Below are 21004 nucleotides of genomic sequence, written 5' to 3' on the forward strand. Positions count from 1 at the left end.
ATTAGACCGAATGACAAATTAGTTTCCTGACTTTGTTGCGGTCATTGGTAATCTCCACAGTGAAAACATCAAATTTCCTTTAATTTATTTTTGTAACAAGTAACGATACTGTGCATTAAAAATGTATCGGAGTAGAAGTAATTGAGTTAGGAAATGTAGTGAACTAAAAGTGAAAGTAAACAATAAAAAATACCCAGTAAAGTACAAATTTTCCCAAAAATACTTGAGTGCAGTAGTGAAATATTATTACTTTGTTACTATACAACACTGATAATATTATCTAATCATACACAGAGTATATTTAAAATGCAAATATGCAGGTGTTACAGACTGACAATAGGGTCCGATCAAGTGAAAGTGAACATCAACATGAAAAAGTAAATTTGCACACATCATTTATCAAGTGAGCTCATTTCTTAGCTAAAGATCTCTATTTTAGGGAACTGTTATCCTTTTTAAAATACCCCTTGTAGAAAAAAATTTCAACTGATTTTATCGACTGTACATAAAACAACTGATATAAAAATACAGCTCGAATTTGTTGCTAAAAATTCTATTTTAAAAATTTGAAAATTTATTCAATCTGTCACATTTAAAATGACTATCTGTGAACTGTTACAGAGAAATCACTCTTTATTTGTAATTTACCTATATCAGTATGGACCACCACAAGTTGTAAATAACACTGTGTTAGTATTAAATTCATTAAATAAAACATTGTGATTATATCTGGCTTGTTTAAAAAAATAAGTCAACATTTTGGGTGATGCATACAATGGTGAAAAGTCGTCCACATTACTATGGCAACCTATCCATGTGTTACCACATTCTCATTTCAAAAAAACAGAGACTTTTCAATATTTTACTCCAAAATGTATTTTCAGCATAGCTGAACATCATATCTAAAAGGTTTTGTCCTACTTGATGTCAATTTCAGTCGAGAACCGCATGTTTTCAATGTTTGCGTGAAGCTTAAAAAATTGCTGTCCGTTTCAAGTCCAAGTGTTACCGAGCAGTAATTTGACATTTTCCACCTAAAAAATTTTATCTCCCCAAATTTTGTTATACATAATGTTAAAGTGCTTATAAATACCTACTAAAATATGTATAATAACTGCATAGAAGTTACTCTGCTTACGCTACAGAGACTGTTGAACACCAAATGTGTCCACGTGTTACAGCTCAATCTGACCCAACAGTAACACGGTGATCACCTGTGTTTGACTTTAAGAGCCTCTTCATCGTGTATTCCATTCATGTCTACAACAGGATTGGACTTAAAGATGGAGTGGAACTCTACAGGCATGCTGAGACGACAAAACACCATGTCAGCGTTACTGTTCTGGGTGCCAAACGTCTTGTGTGTAACTTTAAGACATGGAGGACTGTCGATGGTGCCATCGATCCTGGTAACCTGAAAAAAGACGGTTTCTTTGATTACTCACCTGATCACCGTTTCATTTAAACCATTAGTGTTTCACCTATTTTGCTCTTACTGCAATGTGGTTGTGATCTTTAGGCACATTGACAAAAGTCGGCAGGCGCTTGCTGAACCACATGGTGACCTCTCGATTCATGTTGACGGCAAAGGGTTCAAATCCCTCCTGAAGGCCGCACATAGTGTAGTACTTGAAGGTGCTAGCGTCTTTCCCCAGGTTCATACGGCCTACCTGTGACAGACCAAGACTACAGACTGGGATGAACCCTGAAGGACAGCCAGAGGAAGCAAAGGGGGGAGAGAAAAGAGGAGAAAAGTGAGGGATACACGCATACACAGCAAGAGAGGGAGAGAAAATCAATCCAACAAAAAGCAATTTACAAGTGTCACATTAAATAAGGGTGATTTCGTTACTGGGAGCCACTTATTTTTCACTTAGATCCTCAGCATGGTCACTCTAGGTTAATGCTCCCTGCTCTACATGTGAAGCTTTATTAAAAGATGAGTTGGAGATGTCCAAGTCGACCAACAACTCTTTTTACAATTACCGTATCAGTCTGACACTGTCCGACCTCAAGCTTGTATGACGATGCTGGAGCTCGGCTAAGGGCACACATCACATCTACATTTACACTTTCTCACCATCTTCAGTTTCAAAGTCGGTGAAGCAGAGTTCAGAGCCCTTAGTGGTAATGAGAATCTCTCCATTAAGGGTGAAGATCATGGATTTGTCTTCCATGTTGATCATGCAGCCCACCACATCTCCGGCATGCCAGCACCGCCCAAACAAACGGCTGCCCATGTTCAGACAGTGGCCCTGAGAGCACCACATGTACAAGCATAAACGTAAGCAGTGAGTCATTGGACGCTCATGTGAAGGTGCAGTGTAGGTGTAGCTGAGCTTACCCTGTATCCATCAAAGACAAACGCCAGCTCATCTGTGCCAAGTTCTACATCTGGCTTACATCCAGGTCTGGCCCATCCCACTCTCATGTCACCTCCTGTTACAGCTTCAAACTCAAAGTACCATTTCCCAGTTTTCACCGCGTATGTCCTTTCTACTCTGAAGAAGCGGATCTTGTCAATGCTGAGTCGCTCAACCACTTGTCCTGTCGGGTGAGAGAGATACAACCACAGAGATGATCAAACTGTTATTTAAAGACTTTGTGTGAGCTGTATTTGATTTGATTCAACTTGAATAAAAAACTGCTCCATTATAACATTCCTCTCAAAGACAAATCAGTAATGGAACCTGCAAAAGTAGCAACACTTTAAAGCTGTGTGCAGTTAAAAGCACTCATTTCACAACACTACTCCTTTCCGATGTAGACTCGTGGAGGATGGGAGAATCCTTTATCTTCAAAAGAAAATGAAGTCACACTTGACAGGACCTAAATGCTTTTCCCCCTATTAGATAAGTATAATTAGAAAAATTGTATGTCTTAATAGGCATATTTCCATGCGTGAAACTCACCGCCTTCCTGGTCTGAGGGCTCAATATTGTATCCGTAGCCAATCAGAGTTCGGATTGCCTCCCGCAGGCTGTCCCTGTTCGACTTCTTGGTTCGCTCATCCAGCAAAACATAAGGAACCAGGCGAGGGTTGCGCTTACTCTTCACATCCTGCAGAGCGCAGAGACAGTCAGAAAAAATGTCATGCATCTTTTTACTGCTTATCTCATCAACTGGAGGTTGGCTCATGGGAGCCTGATCAGTCCAACAACTGTTGTGTTTGTTACAACTGAGCTGTCAATCTCAGTAATTGAGAAGTTAATTGGCCATGTATTGCTACTGGGCTACTGCTGCTTAACATGTATATCTGGCCTGTGTCATTTCCCACAGCAGTACTCCCACTAGGGTTTGTGGCATGACCCTTGAAGTATCGCAATAACTCTATTCATGCAGATTTGAGGAGCAACACAATTAGTTTACAACCTTTAGTAGAAGTTAGAATTGTAATATGCACATATCTGTTTGCCAGTGTTTCAGTTATGTGTTAGATTCCTTCAGTTATATAACAGTAATCCATCATCATCATACATTATTTTTATATGCCTCTTACTTCTCCTATTATATGTCTATTAGGATCATGACAAGACATATAGACTATTCTTGATAGCAGCACCGACACAAAATCATCCCATAATATGCTTGCAACTGCAGAAACTACTGGAATTAAATTAATGACCCATGAAAGCAAAACTGAGCCCACAAAAAGAGGCAAAGCTGGAGACAAAAGAAACAAATCCTGCGTATCTGACACACTTTAAGCAAACATAATTATTTAATTGTCTTTGCTTTTTTCAATGCTGACACTTAGTGGGTGCTTTTCCTTTTTTTTCTTCCGTTCCCTTTTTCCATTTCACTGTACATGAAATACATAGTGTGCTGTACCTGCTGTATGCCGTACGTCCATCCCTGTTTGATGCGGTCCTTGGCCCACACATTATGTGCATTCTCTGCAAGCCTGTCCACCAGCAGCTCCTGACCTGGAGTCAGTTTTATATCTGACAGATCCAGGGGGGATGGCTTATAACCATTGGACATCATGTAACTACATAAAAAAGACAATATTTCTCACAATTGCTGAGGGTAAACCCACAAATTTTGTTTACAGACTTTTATAGCCTGACATACAGCGCATTAAGAACAGACAAATGGGTAACCATGACAATAAAGAAGAAATACACTAGTGTGTGATTTTATTTCTCATATTTACAGGCTATCATCCTCTATTAATTGAGCATTTAATCTCTGATCTTGTTATAAACAGGCCTAGTATAGTGGGGATTTGATTTGTTGGTGAAATATGACTCTGTGCAAAACTGCCTTCTCACATTATATTTCTTAAATAATCTAAATGTGGTCTGAATTTCACTTAGAAACGTAAACATGCAGACTTACTTCTTAGGAAGTTTGATCTTTTTGAGGGAGTCTTCAGCATTTGGATTGACCTGAACTACACGACAGCCCAAAGCCAGCAGGGTCCTGTGTGGAAAACACACCACACAGTGAGGGGATAAATGACGCTTATTTGTTGATCCTGTTTGATCCACACCTTTATGTATGCAGACTAAACAGACAGTTCATACAGATGCAGCGCTGACAGAAGATGGCTATACAATCATAATGACTTCAATTGTGCATGTCGTAATCTGTGAGGGAGAAAAAAGCCCTCAGAGTACCCAGTCCAATACACTGGGTGTGAAACCCTTCAGACAAATTTTCTTCACACCTTATGAGAGGACAAAGTCAGAGATAAAAAAAATGAGTTTGATGTCACCCACAAACCCATCAGTGTCACCCTGATCAAATTGCTGTGGATCAAGATTAATCACAGCAAAGCTAAATGTTCTCTTTTATTATTTAAAGAGCATTTATGTAAAGCACTTGTAATAGGTCTCACTGGGGCTGTTATAAGACAGAACCCAGTGCTGAGCAGAGCACTGACAAATGGAGGGCTGTAGACTGTCAGCAAAAACTGCAACACTGCAAATCCTGACCTTCACGTGAGCGTCATTTTGTCCCTGAACACAGCTGCAAGTTAATTTATTATCTTAAGACATTATTAAATATAACAGTAATTAAAAGTTAAAGGTAAAATATGTAAAATTTCTTGCTTGTCATTTTTAAAAAGGCTGTGGCAACTCCTCTCCACTCGATCAGTCAAACAAACAATACATTGAATGAGGAGGAGTAGCATTAGCAACGTAAAAAGCTGTGAAATAGAGAAATAAATAGTTATTTGCAAGTTGTTTCACAGTGATTATGTTCTAAAGCACAAATATATACACCCACACCATAAGGGAAGACTTTGAGTGTGTGTTATTAACTTAACCCTTAAAGACCCAAACATCCACCACAGACTAAAACCACCTACTGATGTTAACTGTTTAGTACCTGTTGATCCACTAATCCTATCAATCCATGTAAATAATTGGTGTAAAATGCAGTTTGTCATCTTTTCATGGTCATCAGATATAACACATCTGGACATTCAAAGGCTCCATAGTGAACATGGAAACATCGTCATCTTCTACAGCATTGATTCATTGGTAAAACCCATGGAGTTGGATCAATGACAGTGGATGGAAATGCTTGGTTTACGTTCAGTTAAGGATATATTTTACCTAAAAAGTCAGTTTTTCTTCAGTTTTCTCTGTTTTTGATTTAATAATCCTCAATTTTAATCTGAGCTTTTATGAACATCTTCATGATCAATAAATGAAATACAGGAAAATACCTGATTAGTACTGATAAAATGCAAAATACAGAAGATAATATTATAATAAATGATGATAAATCACTTAAGAAAGGTTAGATATAGTAAAAATTTAATTTGGGAACTGACACAAAAGTAGCGCTAGGTCTTTATGGGTTAAAGAGAATGTGATGTAACTGTCATCATTTTGTACCCTTTTCATAACTTACATAATAATATTTCATAACATATATAAATGTTATCATATTATGTTGTTTCACCATCCTGTAGTTTTCATAGTGATTGGAGGTACAAACTTGATGCCCCAAAATGTCCAAAACACAGCAAAACAAGGAGAAATTAAAACTACAGACAAGACAGTAACTCTGCAGGTAAAGACACCAACACACATTTCTAATGGAAATAAAGTAAAGACTGACATTTATAGACAAAAGTCGTATTATTATTATAGTGATACACATCTATACACCTGTGTATGTTTGACACACATTTCATATTTTCCTTCAAGAGGCTCTTGAACAAACCTAGATGAGTCAGAATTTTTTAAATATCTCAACTGGGACAAGATGATGAGTTATATAATAGAACCTGTGAGACCATTGCTTAAACAGACTGCATGCACAAAGTCAGGTTAAACTCACCTAAATATTTGAAAAGTGATAACATGTTCCATGATACATTTAATTAGAGTTCATCATTTATTCAATTTGTTTACATTTTCTAAATACATTTTCTATCAGTAAATTCTGCTAAAAAGGAAATTAAAGGTATAAAATGTAAATATTAACTATACAATTGTCCTATAACTTCATTCAAGATTATGTATTAATTAAGCAGTTGTTATTTATACTAAAGTCTACGGTTCTTTAGCTGACTTTATTCAGTGTTTCATCTCTGAATCATTGAGAACAGAAGCTCATATGACACCTTGTGTGAAATTCCCACAACACTTTTCTCTGTCATCTGTGTTAAGAACAGGGGATTCCATTAAGTCACCCAAAACCTAATGTGTTGTTATTCTGGGATTCACATTTTACAGTCATGTGTACACTGTGTACTGATTAAAGAAGCCCTGCCACATTTCAAAACTACTTCATTATTTTTGTGGTAATGTGTGAAGTTCTACCATGGACTCTGTAATATTTTTTGTGAAAAAAAATGCCTGCTTACCAAGTTTCAAGCCATTCTAATGTGGAATAGAAAGCCTGCTGGAAGACTCAGCTCGATTTGCACCAGTTCTCATGAATATTCAACGTGCTAATCTGCTTGACTCTGCTTGACTCTGATTGGCTAACAGCTCACCAATGACAGCCTGGCTTTACAGAATCCTTTACTCTGAGCAATAAGTAGAGGAACTGGCAGAAACTGAAAGTGAAACTTAACATGCTTTGAACGTCCAACTCCCAGCTTCAATGCCTCTCTTGACCTTAAACAGAATTTTCACAACTTCTAACCTGCATCCACTAGGCCCCCTCCACTGCTCTATGGGCCTCCCGGGAATATTGGTCCCCATGAATTTGTCATGTTTACCCCCCCCCTTTACGGCACACCAGCTTGCTGTATATTCTGTGGGCGTGGTCTCACCCAGGCGAGCTCATGAATAGTAATGAGCTCAGGCATTAACACATTATACTAACCAGCTTTTCTAATTGACCTGATTTCTCCACTTATTTTTTTTTAGTGGCAATAGCAGACAAAGGAGGTAGCGGTTAATTTTCAAATTCACTCCATAACACAAACACCTAACATATTAAAAAAAAAAAAAAAAAAAAAAAGAATAGAAGTAAAAACGGTTTTGCGTGGCAGGGCACCTTTAACAAGCAGTATCTTCTCTTTGACTCTGTGTTTCTTATTGGTTCTCTTGCTCTCTCTGCTCTTGTTTTCAGAAACAGTATGGATCACTGTAAAAAACAAATCAATCCATATGCTCAACATACTTCAGAGTTTCTGTTGACATCTGCAGATTGTAGTTCTTTTCTGTTTCTGGCAGCTTGGAGAAATCCACCAGGCATGGATGCTGCCGCTTGTTATCATCCCTTATCTAAAAGAAAAAAAGTCACACAAAAAACATTTCAGCTTCTCTTTGTTGCTGGAAACGCTGCCTCACACTAACTCTGTATGTACAGTAGAAGTCTGCATATGAAATACGGAGCTCTGTAAGGTGATGTTTTTGTGGGCCAACAAAAGGACAGGAATGTGGTCTAAAAACAGTACCTCTAGTCGCAGGGATAAGACAGTCTACTCTAGTGAAGATGCTATGAAAGAGGAACAGGGGAGCATGTTTTCTTGGGGGAGATAGAAAGGTGTTTGACTGGAATACTAAGTGAGAGGTGTAATGCCTCTCTTGAGGCTGCACTTTATGCCAAATAATCCCTTTGGCAATGCTGCTCAGAGGAGGCGGCATGGCAATGGTGGATGTTTACCAAGAAAACATGCAGGGCTTGGTACAGCTGTGTGCGTGGGTCCAATGAACACAGGCCAGCTCTTTTGTGAATAGTACAAGTACTCTATGGAAAATCTCTACTCTGGCAGCTCTCCTTACTACAGAATTCTATTTATGGTGAATTTAAAAAAAGAAACTAAAGTATAATGGATAAAGATATTCCTCTACACAATAGCATATACTCTATCGAAACAAAATAAAAGATATTAAAGACCTACATAATGAGCTGCAAAATAACAACATACACTTCTGCATTCAATAATATGTGTACCTTGGCTGTCTTAGTTGACCTACCTGGTAAAATAAAGGAAAAATAAATAAATAAATAAATAAATAAATAAATAAACATCTTTTATAGTACTTGTCACAATATTAATACACCTTGTTAACATTGCTAAAGCTTAGAAGACACATTATTTTTTTGATTTTACAACCACATGCTTTGAAATATTGATTTTATTAATTGCATTTTTTCAATTTATTTACAATTAGAATTAGCATAAATATCTGATTAGAATAATGAGGTATGTGTTAAATAAACATGACAACAAGTAAAGTATACTTCTTCTACCTTTGAAAACCCTGGATCTACTGTATGCGCATGCTTTTTTTTCCCTGATTTTTAAGTTTAAAGGTGGAGCAAAAGGTGCAGTTTATCCATTCTTGGTGCAGACGTGATGAATATTTCAATTGCGAAAAGCAGCACATTGGACTGTAAGGAAAAGGTGACAAGTGACACTTTAAATTTAGAACATTGCAAGAATGAATGTTAAAATAACCTTTTAATATCACATCTGCACACATTTTCACACATTTCTGCAAAGGGTAAGTCCAACTGAAGTTTAAAAAGTGTATGAATGAACAGAATTTTTGGTGTACAGTTCTACTGTGCATGTAGTGTAAAAGCTATAAGTGTCAAAAACGGAGGATTCTCATATGTATGTTTGTATTATAGACATAAGAGCTGTGTTCCTTGTTACCTCCGCCAAGGAAATAATGTAATGCACTGTCTGTTGTTTAATCTGTCAGCAAGATTACAAAAAACTCCACTGATTTTAACTAAAGAGTATCGTATAAAGAAGGACTAATCCATTAAATTTGACGTTTTGTTCCTTTTCCCTTTTTTCTAACATTAGAGCATTAGGATATTTGATGGAATTACAGAACTCTGGGGCCTTGGCGGAGGTACACGCTCTACTCAGTGCCCTTATAGTATATATTTGTATTGTGTCATGTGCTCCTGTAGGACAGTGAGGGAGAACAGATCACTTTGGCTATTGTATAGAACAACAAACCAAGAAAATCCAGGAGTCTTTTATATATGAGAGATGGATAAATCCACAAAGTTGCTGGTTTTAGCTTATTATGCATTATTATATTTACTGGTTGGGTGACCCTGGGGTGTACATTTGGATAGGGAGTAATGTCTTCAAACAATGGATTAGACATCTGTCGACTTTCATGTTGTAGGGAAATAAATAGATGCAGGTATTCTAAATAGCCTTTCCTCTTGGTTTATTGTTTTACAAAAATGTCCTGTTCTGCCCTCAGGTGAAACAATATTGTATAAATCATGTTTTATTCTAAAACACGAACACAATGACTCTGCTACCTCGAAACAAACTGGAATGGGGCTTCTACATGAATGGTATGGAGTTGAACATGTAAAATGAGTGTGTTCTTTCCACTTACCCTCTTTTTGGTGTGAACCGCAAATTATAAAAGAGAAAGCAAGATGACGAACAGGCTTTTGGGATGGTTAAATTCTAACAATGCTAACAAGTAATGCAATTCAAGCTGGTTTTTTTTAAACTTAAATTTGTTCAGAAAATGTGGATTTTTCCACAAACATGGCAAAATGCATGAAGTATGCTTTTAATCTCTCCGATCCAGAGTGATTAGGCTTTGTTCTAAGATGGTGCCCACATTTCTCACCTTGCCATAAGACCAGCCCAGCTCTATTTTATTCATGCCCCATAGTTCATGAATATTCTCAGCCAACTTGTCCCGAACCTTTTCCAAATGCAGTGGCATGACAACCTGAGGAAAGAGATACAAGAGATACAATGAGGTATAGAGTTATGGTTAGGTCATGTTTGGATTTTTGACTTTAATATCCACGAAGTGAAGAATCCACTCAAAGAAACAGGATATACATGAAAAAGACACAATAATTAAACTGAACAATAAAAATGACAGGTTCAGCTACAGGTAATTAATCTACTTCAACAATCTAATACCTTATTCACACTCGGTACAAATTATTTCTCATACACATTTTTAAGGATCTTGATATTTGCCACTGAGCTGCATATGTGGTCTCCTGATTATTTTACTCGCAGTATTTACATCTCTAGACAGTTCAGTTTTACATTCAACATCAAGGTGTCTGTACCAAGCTATCAAGACATAAACATATTACTCGTGCCAATATAGGCATTCTGCTTATTAGTAGAAGGCTTAGATTCTCCATATTTTTGCTATTTTGGTATTATTATTGAACTCATGATCAATAATGAACAATTCATCATGAAGTAAAGACATGTGTCAAGGATTATTCCTGTTCCTTTAGTCCAGGGATGGTCAATTGTGATTTAAGGAGGTCCGGATAGGGAAAATTTCCTGCTGTACAAGTCTGTAGAAACATCATCATGTTTAAATTGGATTATAATTTAGTTATACATCAGCTTATTTTATTTATATTGAAGTTTCATTGTCAATGTATCTGCACTGTGTGAAGTCAACGACTCAAATCAAATAAAGAAAGCTATAAGTCAATGCCATTTCAACAATATTTATTTTTTTGCAACTCTGGACTGCTTTCAGATTCTCATACATCATCTCGAGAATTTTCTGACTCACCCCAAAGTCCTTTAAAGGAGTGATATTTAGTTGTTTTTTTGTTTTTTTTAAATGGAATTATGCATTTTAAGGCATTTCTCTGTGGTCTACATAAACTGTAAATGCTATGCTTGGGTCTGAATTCTTCATGAATTCAACTTCACAGGTCCATCTTCAACCCTATTTCTGAGTAATGACACCAGAAAGGTCGTTTTGAGCGCTGGCCCTTTAAATGCACATGAGCCACTTCAAACCCCACCCCCTCCAGGTCATTGGCTGTGCTGCTCTGTCCCATTCAACCAATAACTGAACATTTTAGGTAATTGGCTCGAAGTTTGGACATATTTTCAGTATGGACTACAACTGCTGCTACTGACAAACAATTATGACGTACTCTGAGAAATGTTCATCGGAAGTCTTGACCTTATATGTGCAAATGTCGTGATGTAGTAAACATAACAAATTAAGCAGGAATTGGAACAGGTTGTAGAAATCCACTAAATTTTTATCAAAATGAATATAAAGATAGCTTTGCAGAACCTGGAGGGTTCAAATTCAAACTTTCTGAACTATTAGGATCCAAATATACAAATAACTGACCCAAAGACTAATAAAAGTGGGTTTAGGAAAATATGACCCCTTTAATTTTCTTATGAGGTATAACCCCTGCATTGCCTTTTTGAAAACATAGACAGCATTATCCATAAAATTAAGGTGACAATTTATGCAGGTACCCAAATAAGTATCTAAGTATGCGTATAAGTATAAATGATGAGGTTAACTGTGTCTGTCGACGCACAGTTAAGCAAAACAGTATATTTACAATACTAACGATACTCCAAATAATCTGACCTGGCTGGTTTCCACAGGTGTGGGAATGAAGGAGGCCTGTGACATGAACTGTGTGGTACCCAGCAGGTCTCTTACTCCCTCCACATCCCTCTTATACTCCTTCACCGGCTCCACCTTCATTTTCTCTTTTGGCAGGAGAGCCTCATAACATGGAGCGTAACCTGATGGAGGCAGAAACTTAAAGTCCCCATGTCGACCACCCAACAGGAAACGTACCCTAAGGAGATGAGAGACCGGTCATTTAAAATTAAAATTAGTTTCAAACAACAATAATAAAAAATATATATGGAAGACACCAGTATAAGTGTTTTTAACCCATAAAGACCCAAACATCCACCATCGACCAAAACTATCTACTGATGTAAAATGTTTAATACCTGTTTATCCACTAATCCTATCAATACATGTAAATAATTGGTGTAAAATACAGTTTGTCATCTTTTCATGATCATCAGATATGACCCATTTGGACGTTCAGAGGCTCTGTAGTGAACGTGGATACACCGTCATCTTCTACGACATTGATTCACCAGTAAAACCCATGGAGTTGGATTAATGACAGTGGATGGACACACTGGGTTTATGTTTAGTTAATGACAGAGTTTACTTAATAAGTCACTTTTTCTTCAGTTTTATCTGTTTTGATATAATTTTTGAATTTACTCTGAGCTTTCATGAGCATTTAAATTAAGTATAGGAGATTAAATATAGAAAAATACATGATTTACAGTGAAAAATGAAAAATACAGAGAATAAAGTTATGATAAATGGTGATAAATCACTTAAGAAATATTAAATAAAGAGAAAAATTCATTTGGGAACTGAGACAAAATTAGCACTAGGTCTTTACTGGTTAAATAAATATAAACAATTGATAGATGATAAATGGATAGCTTCTGATGAGAAGGAAATTAACCACTCTTCCTCTGCTTATTTTGCGTCAATTATATGAAACCATTACTTGAACAGTGATGAGTTTAGTTCAGAGAATGAAAAAAGAAGTCTCAGGCCATCACTGTAAAGAGGCTCTCCTGAGGCTGACTAAAATAGCAGCTCATGTAGTAGTGGTGACGCACCGAGCCCATTCTGACTGCAGCTCTCAATTATTGAGCAGTCAAGATGTGGGGCTGTCATTTTCTGGCACATTCAAATCCATGGAGATGTTAACCCTGTTCACTGGGTCAGTTTCATGTACAATCTGAGAGGCGACAAAACCCACACAAAACATGTCAAAACGTGGCACTTCCCATATGATTTAGTGAAAGATGGCTCCAAAAAACACAGATAACTGGTGATGTGTGAAATTCTGGTAGGAAGTCTTAGAACTCTGTAGTGGGTCACATTTATTTTAAAGTGTCAACTAAAACTGACTGTGATAACATAAAATACTTAAAATCACTTTGTGTTTTTGGTGCTGCTTTATCCTGGGTGGGTGCAGTTCATGTAATAAATGATTTATTAACCATATTTTATGGTTTTAAATAGTAAATACATACATAGTTAACTGCTAATAAAGCAATAAAATGGTTACTACTGGTTTAACTATGATAAAATAGGTTAAGCTACACTCAATGAATGTGTTTGGGATGTTATTATCATAAACACTTATGCAGAAAATTACCTGCCATGTATTCCCAAACACAAAGGTGCTGTAATAATACTGCATTAGTCCTGTGAAAATAAACATTTCTGTGATTTGAGGTGATTTGGAACCTTTTTATCTCATTTATTCTGCCTATTTTGTGGTCAACAATTATAGAGGCTGTGATGGCAATTACAAATAAATGTTTTAAAAGCATTTTGGTCCAAATTCAGGAGGATTATGTAGCGACATAGCATGAAGACCCATTTAAAGAGCAAAAGCAAACTCAAATCCTTCAGGAGAGTCAAATCTTGAAAGGTGATCAGAAGGATGACAAGCTTGACAGCACAGAGTAAAGAACATTTTTCCATCTTTCAGGAAACCAAACAGTTATCAGTAGGTGGTCGCTGACTAGTAGGGAGTCTTGACACTATATTCGGGGATAATGTCAATAAATTTCATTAAAACATGTCTCATTAAGCACAAATATGGGTTATTAAGTGTAACTCACCATAGTCCCCAGGTTAAACTGAGACACAATAATTCTTTCTAATAATAATATTTGTAGGACTTATTTACTTTATTTACTATGAATTAACCTCAATATATATTAATATATAATGTAAAGGATTTATTGACCTGTAAAGCATGTTATGGTTTGTGTGAATACATCATTTAACTTAGACCGAAAAGACCGAAAACAGGGAGACATAGATGTGTGGCCCTGTTTCCTGATGTCTTGTCATAGCTGTATCGTTGCCAGGTAACCAGCGGTGACTCCAGGATATCACCTGCCCTGGTCACAGAATAGTTGTTGAGTGCACAAGTAGTTTTTTTTGTGCAGATCAAAAAGTCATCTGTATCTGGGTCTGAAATCACTTTCACATGTCTTACATCACCAAATAAAATCAGTCTCGTCTCTTCATGTGTCCCTGGGCTCCGTAGACTGAAAGCTGTAGTTTGTTCTACGAAGATATTCAATCATAGAATCATGAAAAACTGATGAGGCTTGAAACTCTCCTTCTAGGTCCTGTCAATCATGCTACCTGCCATGTCGCCATGGCAACAGATGAATATAGGGGTAGTCCGATCTCAAGGCCTTGAGGTTTAATGCACTTGGCCCACATTGAGTAGGTGGATGAGATGGATTTCATGCAGGCAGTGTTTGTGTGAGTGTAGGTGTGTGGCATATATAATACTTTTGGCTGGAGTCTGTCTGTCTCATCTGTCTTTGCTTAGATGTGTATCTCATTCATCATCAACAGGATTCAGTTGAGTGTGTTTCCCTGAGACAGAGGAGACACAAATAAACACTCACCTGACCCCTGCAGAGAAGCTGACAACAGGAAAGAAAAGTCCATCTGTGTTGAAATTTTCAAACATGCCCTGGACCGGTTGTCCATTAATCCTGAAAGAGATACTAGGGGCTCCCAGGTCCAGACAACAGCTCACCACATCCTCTGAGGTCAGGATGTGCTGGTTCATGGATGCAACGGCCCGCGGGATACGACCTGTTCAGGACACACATGCAGTTATGTGAAATATGACCCAGTGAGTGATGCTGGCACAGATCATGTCTCTCCCACACACACAAGATATGTTTGTACACTCGAATGAACACACAGATCCACACACTCTGGGCAAGGAGATTGTCTCTGCAGGGTACTGATTCTGTCTAGACAGATCCTGGCTATAACCCAGTGTTACTATTCATCTTAAAAACACTGGCCTATTACGACGTCAGCGCAGTCACAATAATTTTTCAACTCACACTGACCTGACCAGAGGTGGAGTCCATCAAAACCAAAAGAATAAAGGTCATCTCCGACTCCGTTGCCCCCCCAGCCTTCTCCTCCTCCAGGGTATGGAGCGTAGCCCTTCGTATTAGCCCAGCCCACCCTTAGGTGAGAAGGCTCACTGGTCACGAAGTGGTCGACCTGGTCAATCATGAGCTCATAGTACCATTTCTTATACTGAGCTGAACCCTCGCTCACCCCAAGGAAGATGTTCGGTCTCATACTGACAATGAAGAGATACAGGGAATCGTTAGATGTCTTACAGAGGAAGTGAAATACTTTATTTTTTCAGTTTTCAGTTTTTTTTTGTTTTTTTTTTTACAAAAAGAGTCTGCCCTTAGGCTTAAGGAAATTAAATTAGCTTTAATTTGCTTCTTGTTTTATGGTTCAGGAAATTCCTGTGGAAAAAGTTGATATATTGAAATAAGAGAGAACAAAGCACATCACTTTACAAGTCTCAAGGAAAATATTGAATCATTTGTCTTACTAAACATTTGAGGATAAGATAGTATACAAGGACAGTTAAAGCACCAATGAGATGACTCACAGTGGGATGGTGGAATGGTCATGCTAATATAAACCAGTCACACACGTACACTTGATTTTGACTAAGCATTCCCCCGTAGGACAACGCATTTATGACATGTTAAACTATAGCTGCGTAGGGATGGTTTAATCAGAAATGACTCACAGCTATGAAATATTCTAATAAAATAGGAATAAACAGTATAAACACACACAAAAGTATTTCCATGATGAAAGTGTTTATGTAGGACCTCAGTAGGTAAAGTAAAAACCCATACTGACTTATTTCCTAAAGTGAGATTTCCTCAAGTCATCAGTTTAATTCCTGTTGTCAGGGACGACTTTAAATGATATATAAATATTTAAAGACTAAAAGATCTGGAGGGCATGGTGAGTATATTGCTTTCTAACCTCTGGACGTCATTGACAAGCTGGGTTTGCAGCAGCAAGTCCCTCTTGGGCAACAAATGGTCACAGATAAGGTTTTGGTTGGTTCTCACAGCTACACCATTGCACACACAAAGAGAGCAGAGCACATCCAGAATCTGTAGAGGAAAAACACCAGGAAGAAAAAAAAACAATAAAGAGAGTTAAGAAGAAAAGCACAACAGCCCTCTAACAACTGATTACATATTGACCCTTATTTTCTCTATTATACCGAGGCTATGAATCCACACCTTTCAAGAAATGACTGATTATCTTTGTCTCTAATCACTGTCCAGGTTGCAGCTCCAGGGAGCAGCTCTTTTCATGCAACTGCTGCATAATTACTCAGAGATGCTTATAGGGGGCAAAAACATGTCCAATAATATCCGCTTTGATGTTAGCTTAACAAAGCCATTGAATTAAATGGGCCAGGAGGCTCAGCCAAAGGTGACAAGCCAGAGCACCTTTTTTGCAGCGTCTGTTGCCAAATGTTACATCCTGGCTGATTCATAACCCGGGCCCACTGACTGTCTGCTCCTGGTCTCATTTTCCTGTTAAACTGATTGATTCATGATGGTGTCACACTGTTACCAAATCCTCATGAAACTTCTGTCATGGTGGAAGTTGTATGCCAATAGATGGTAAGCAGAAAGAATTAGTAACTAAAGAAATAAAGAGGTGACAAAGAGGCCCAAAGGGAACTGTTATGGAAATTAATGTGCATCCAGTGAACCATTTCAGTGAGCCTAACAAGGGAAGAACTGGAGGTGACTGGATGCAAGATAAACAGACAGTTTTGCTCTTTAACTAAAACTTCATCCAAGTGGTTACTGGTACACATCTGGTTGTATTATATATTATATTCCCTTATTTGTTCTTATCACAGTCAAATGGAAGTGTTTAACCTCAAAGCAATGTAGATTTTTTATCTTTACAGCCAAATTCTTTCTAAAGGTAGAGTCTGGTCTAGTTATTATCAAGCTCACAAATACTAAACGTTAATAATTCCATCCTGACATCTGCAGCATTCCTCACAGCTCACCTTGTGGTTGCGTCCATGCTTGTAAAGCAGCGATATGATGGACTTGATGTGTCCTCTCTGGATGATGTTGAGGGCCTCGGGGCTCTCAATTAGAATGCAGTGGAGAACTTCCAGGATGCCTATGCAGGCATGAATTCATCAATTAGTTAGAAGAGAAAGGCAAACCAGAGGACATACCTCACTCCTCACCTCGATTCAGTATTTCAGTCAGTCATGTCACGTTAGAATATTTATTACAGTTGCAAGCCTCATTTAGAGTTTGGGGTCTAAGCTCTGGCATCATCATTCCCTGCAGGTATTTTACATATAGGTATTGGGGAGTAAGCCAACAGGTGGATACTGGGATGGTGGAGAGAGTTTAAAGAGCCTGCAGCAGTGCCAGAGGGAAAGCTGAGAAAATCTTGCAGCTTATACAGGCCACCAAATCAGAGGGCGTCGTTATGTGTGGAGAGAAGCCTGTGAGTGTGTATGTAGTAGTGGAGCTCAGGCTGCCTGCCTGAACTGTCTCACAGCCATCGCTTAATTTTCTGCTACATCCTTTACATTTCAAGCACTTTTTAGAGAGTGTGTTTCTAAGCCACTGAAGATGTGTTCCTGTTGAAGAGCGCTGGATTATAATCAAAACAACTTTGACTCTCTAAATGCACTGTATCGCATCATGCTGTTTCTTAGGTAGTTCAGTACAATGATAACATCAGTACCTGAAGAAGACTCCAGTCTTTCCAGCTTGCTAACCAGCCAGTCCAAATTGTTAGAGAATTGCGTGCAGTTGTTTCTGTTCCCTCGGATTAATGCAGCTGTAAAGTGGAAGAAAGGTGTACGTAAGTCACAATTTCCAAAAAGACTATATTTTTTTTCTCCAAAGTACTCTGATGGAGTCCCTCCAGTACAGCACAAAATTATGTCCACCTAAGGTGGACACCTTAAGCGTAAACAGAGTATTTCTGCTTTGACATCTTTATACATATTGATTTGGAAGATGCTTAAGACAGACAGAAGGAATAACACAAAAGGAGACAAGACATAAAAGCTCAGGTAGACATGGACATGTTATATGTCCTCGCAAAAACAGACAGGGTCAACTAATGCAGGTAGGCAAAGAAGAAAGGAGGGAGGCATCCCAAATCCACTTAGCTACACCACAGCAGGTGTGTGGAGGAGAAAACAGGGGAAGAGAGACGTGGCTAGAACACTAATACAAGCCAGGGGGTGAAATCAGTGTAAATAAGGGTGTGAAGGACACACTTAGAGGGCAGAGGGGGTTCAGCTTGGCAGAATAAAAGATCAATGTTTCATGTGAGCTACATTTACTGTCTTCTTAAGAATAAGACATAGCCAAGCCATGAAAGGAAAACAACCCTGCTTGTTTACTAGTTTTGTCTTTTATGTCACAGCAAGTGAATGCAATGTTTCAGGCAAACACTGTACACTAGACAACTGCAGGATATGCAGGAGCAAGAAAACCCAAAATATTTTTCCCTGCCAGATCCTTTTAGCTAGATATGTCTATATCTGACAGAGCATATGCTACAAGAGCAAGAGGTTAAAGGCACCACAAAGACGCTGAGCTATAGAACTATAACGAGCACTGCAACAGTGAGCAAAAGCAAATGTGTGCATTTTTATGGACATAAAGGCCATTGTCCAAAGGAGGATGGCCAAAATTGTGTCTGTGGGACAGTGTGAGACTTTATGAAACTGCATCAGTACTGATTCTGCGTCCTGCAGACTCATCACTTAAAGCAGCTCTTTCATATACAAATGAAAAAAAGCCAGATCATTTTCATTTAAATGCTGAAAGAGGGTTTCTACATGTTATACAAAACATAAACTGTAATCCATCACAGTCCTATCTTTGACACAAGAATGTAAGGGGAAAAAAATTAAAAATTAAATAACGCAATAATAATCAGGCAAATCAGGGTGTTTTTCACTTGTGAAATCCCATAGCTGCAAATATTTAGATTGGAAAGAAGGATAGAAGATAAGAGGTAAGAAATGATAAGCAGGAGGAATATTATTAAAATACTGAACATGGAGGAAAATGTACTGGAAAAGGGGGAGAGGTCAGGCTGCATATATATACATTTAAAGACAAAAAGACATGAAACCAAAAAACCACTAAAGAATCTAAGCAGATAACAGAGCTATGCAAAGAGAAGCAGTGTAATGTGTTAGTCTGTCAGTCGAAATTTTCATTTGTCCATTATGAAAATGCCATGGATCACATTAGTCCAATTCACAACCATGAGAGTAATCATCCATCACACTGATTTACCATATGTTTACTTTAAAAACCATTAACAAACAAAACATAGTAGAATGATTGCTTTTTTTCCCAATGTGTTTTTGTGTTAATATTTGCATATGGTGTGTGTGTTTAAAAGTGATGTAAATATGCATCTGTGCGTAGGACTGTCAGTTAAATACCAGGTCAGCAATGTTCTTTATCATCAGTGAACCATCATACTCAGAGCTACTTCAGTTTTTGACAACAACTCTGACAACTCCTGTCTGTGAGGTTAATTACAGTGGCAAGTCTGTGAGTGTACATGCAGTGTGCGCAATAGGAACACCAGCTTCTTACCCAGTAGCTCATACAGCAGGTTGAGAATATCTTTCCATGCTGCTCCTGCCTCCGTCCCGGCACACTCTCCGAAGTGGGCTGCACTGTTATACACGTTCAGACGGTCGATACAGTTGGACACCAGAGTGAGCATTCCCTAGAACAACAGACACCAAAGAAGTGAACATACACTCACTGGCCACTTTATTAGGTACTTCTATTCAACTGCATGTTAACAGAAATATCTAGTAGACCAACCACAGTGCAGAAACTCCATGCATTTAGACAACAGACACGGTCAAGCTGAACTGCTGCAGTTCAGGATGGGGAATGGGGAAGAAAGTAGATTTAAGTGACTTTGAATGTGTCTTGGTTGTTGCTGCCAGAAGGGCTGGTCTGAGTATTTCAGAAACTGCTGATCTACTGGGATTTTCATGCACAGCCATCTCTTGGGTTTACAGAGAATGGCCTGAAAAAGAGAAAATGTCCAGTGAGCAGCAGTTCTCTGGGCAATGCCAGAGGTCGGAGGAGAATGGCCAGACTGGTTTGAGCTAATAGAAACTCAAATAACCACTTGTTAGAACCCTGCAACCATCAAGCATTTGGGCTACAGCAGTGTATACACTTACTGGCCACTATATTAGGTACACATGGCACTAGCAGGATGTATCCAATAAAGAGGTCATTGAGTGTCTGTGCAAAGGTGGTAAAAGTGCACACATTCTTTACTCAATGAGTATACAGGGGTTGGACAAAATAATGGAAACACCTAACATTGTGGCATCATAGAAGGTGTTTCCATTATTTTGTCCAACCCCTGTATATAGTACTTGTGTACAAAAAAAAACTCACTCACTCAACTCAAAGTACAAGTAGAAGCTCTGACATGTACTTAACCTTTAGGGGTCTGTGCCTATTTTGGCCGTTTATGAGTACTTTTGATTTTGCCTATATATACTATATAAAGAAATGTTTACTATACCCATGTTTAGTATTTTTTTTCAGCCCAACTTCATCTATGTCATCTGCCTATCAGTTTTTCACTTTAACCTATTATATCAACAGAAAAGGACAAAAAACACAAAAAATATAAAATCCAATTTGATAAATTTATATACACTAATTTACTGCATAAATAACACAAAGATGTTTAATGAACCTTTTCAAAGACTTTAAAAGTGAATATTGGTTCCAAATATTAGGTATATAAAATCAAAACTGTAATAAATTAAAACTCTGCTCAAATATTTGACATAAAAGCATATCTTTACA

At 37.9% G+C, this 21004-nt stretch overlaps 1 protein-coding gene across 1 annotated transcript in view; it reads right to left on the minus strand.

Moving 5' to 3' along the window:
• The window catches only part of LOC115413408 (ryanodine receptor 3), a 126853-nt gene that overhangs the window by 68118 nt on the left and 37731 nt on the right, over positions 1-21004 (minus strand). Inside the window, exons 16-32 of the mRNA XM_030126223.1 lie at positions 19754-19889; positions 17868-17963; positions 17167-17285; positions 16110-16243; positions 15155-15396; positions 14696-14888; positions 11796-12012; positions 10038-10142; positions 9795-9797; positions 7597-7700; positions 4342-4425; positions 3832-3991; positions 2913-3060; positions 2345-2547; positions 2081-2255; positions 1497-1705; positions 1215-1414 (exon numbers count right to left, since the gene is read on the minus strand). Of these exons, the coding sequence (XP_029982083.1) occupies positions 1215-1414; positions 1497-1705; positions 2081-2255; positions 2345-2547; positions 2913-3060; positions 3832-3991; positions 4342-4425; positions 7597-7700; positions 9795-9797; positions 10038-10142; positions 11796-12012; positions 14696-14888; positions 15155-15396; positions 16110-16243; positions 17167-17285; positions 17868-17963; positions 19754-19889 (2528 nt within the window). The remainder of the gene's footprint in view (positions 1-1214; positions 1415-1496; positions 1706-2080; positions 2256-2344; positions 2548-2912; positions 3061-3831; positions 3992-4341; positions 4426-7596; positions 7701-9794; positions 9798-10037; positions 10143-11795; positions 12013-14695; positions 14889-15154; positions 15397-16109; positions 16244-17166; positions 17286-17867; positions 17964-19753; positions 19890-21004) is intronic.

Source organism: Sphaeramia orbicularis, chromosome 22 (genome assembly GCF_902148855.1).
Source record: "Sphaeramia orbicularis chromosome 22, fSphaOr1.1, whole genome shotgun sequence".
Taxonomy (NCBI): domain Eukaryota; kingdom Metazoa; phylum Chordata; class Actinopteri; order Kurtiformes; family Apogonidae; genus Sphaeramia; species Sphaeramia orbicularis.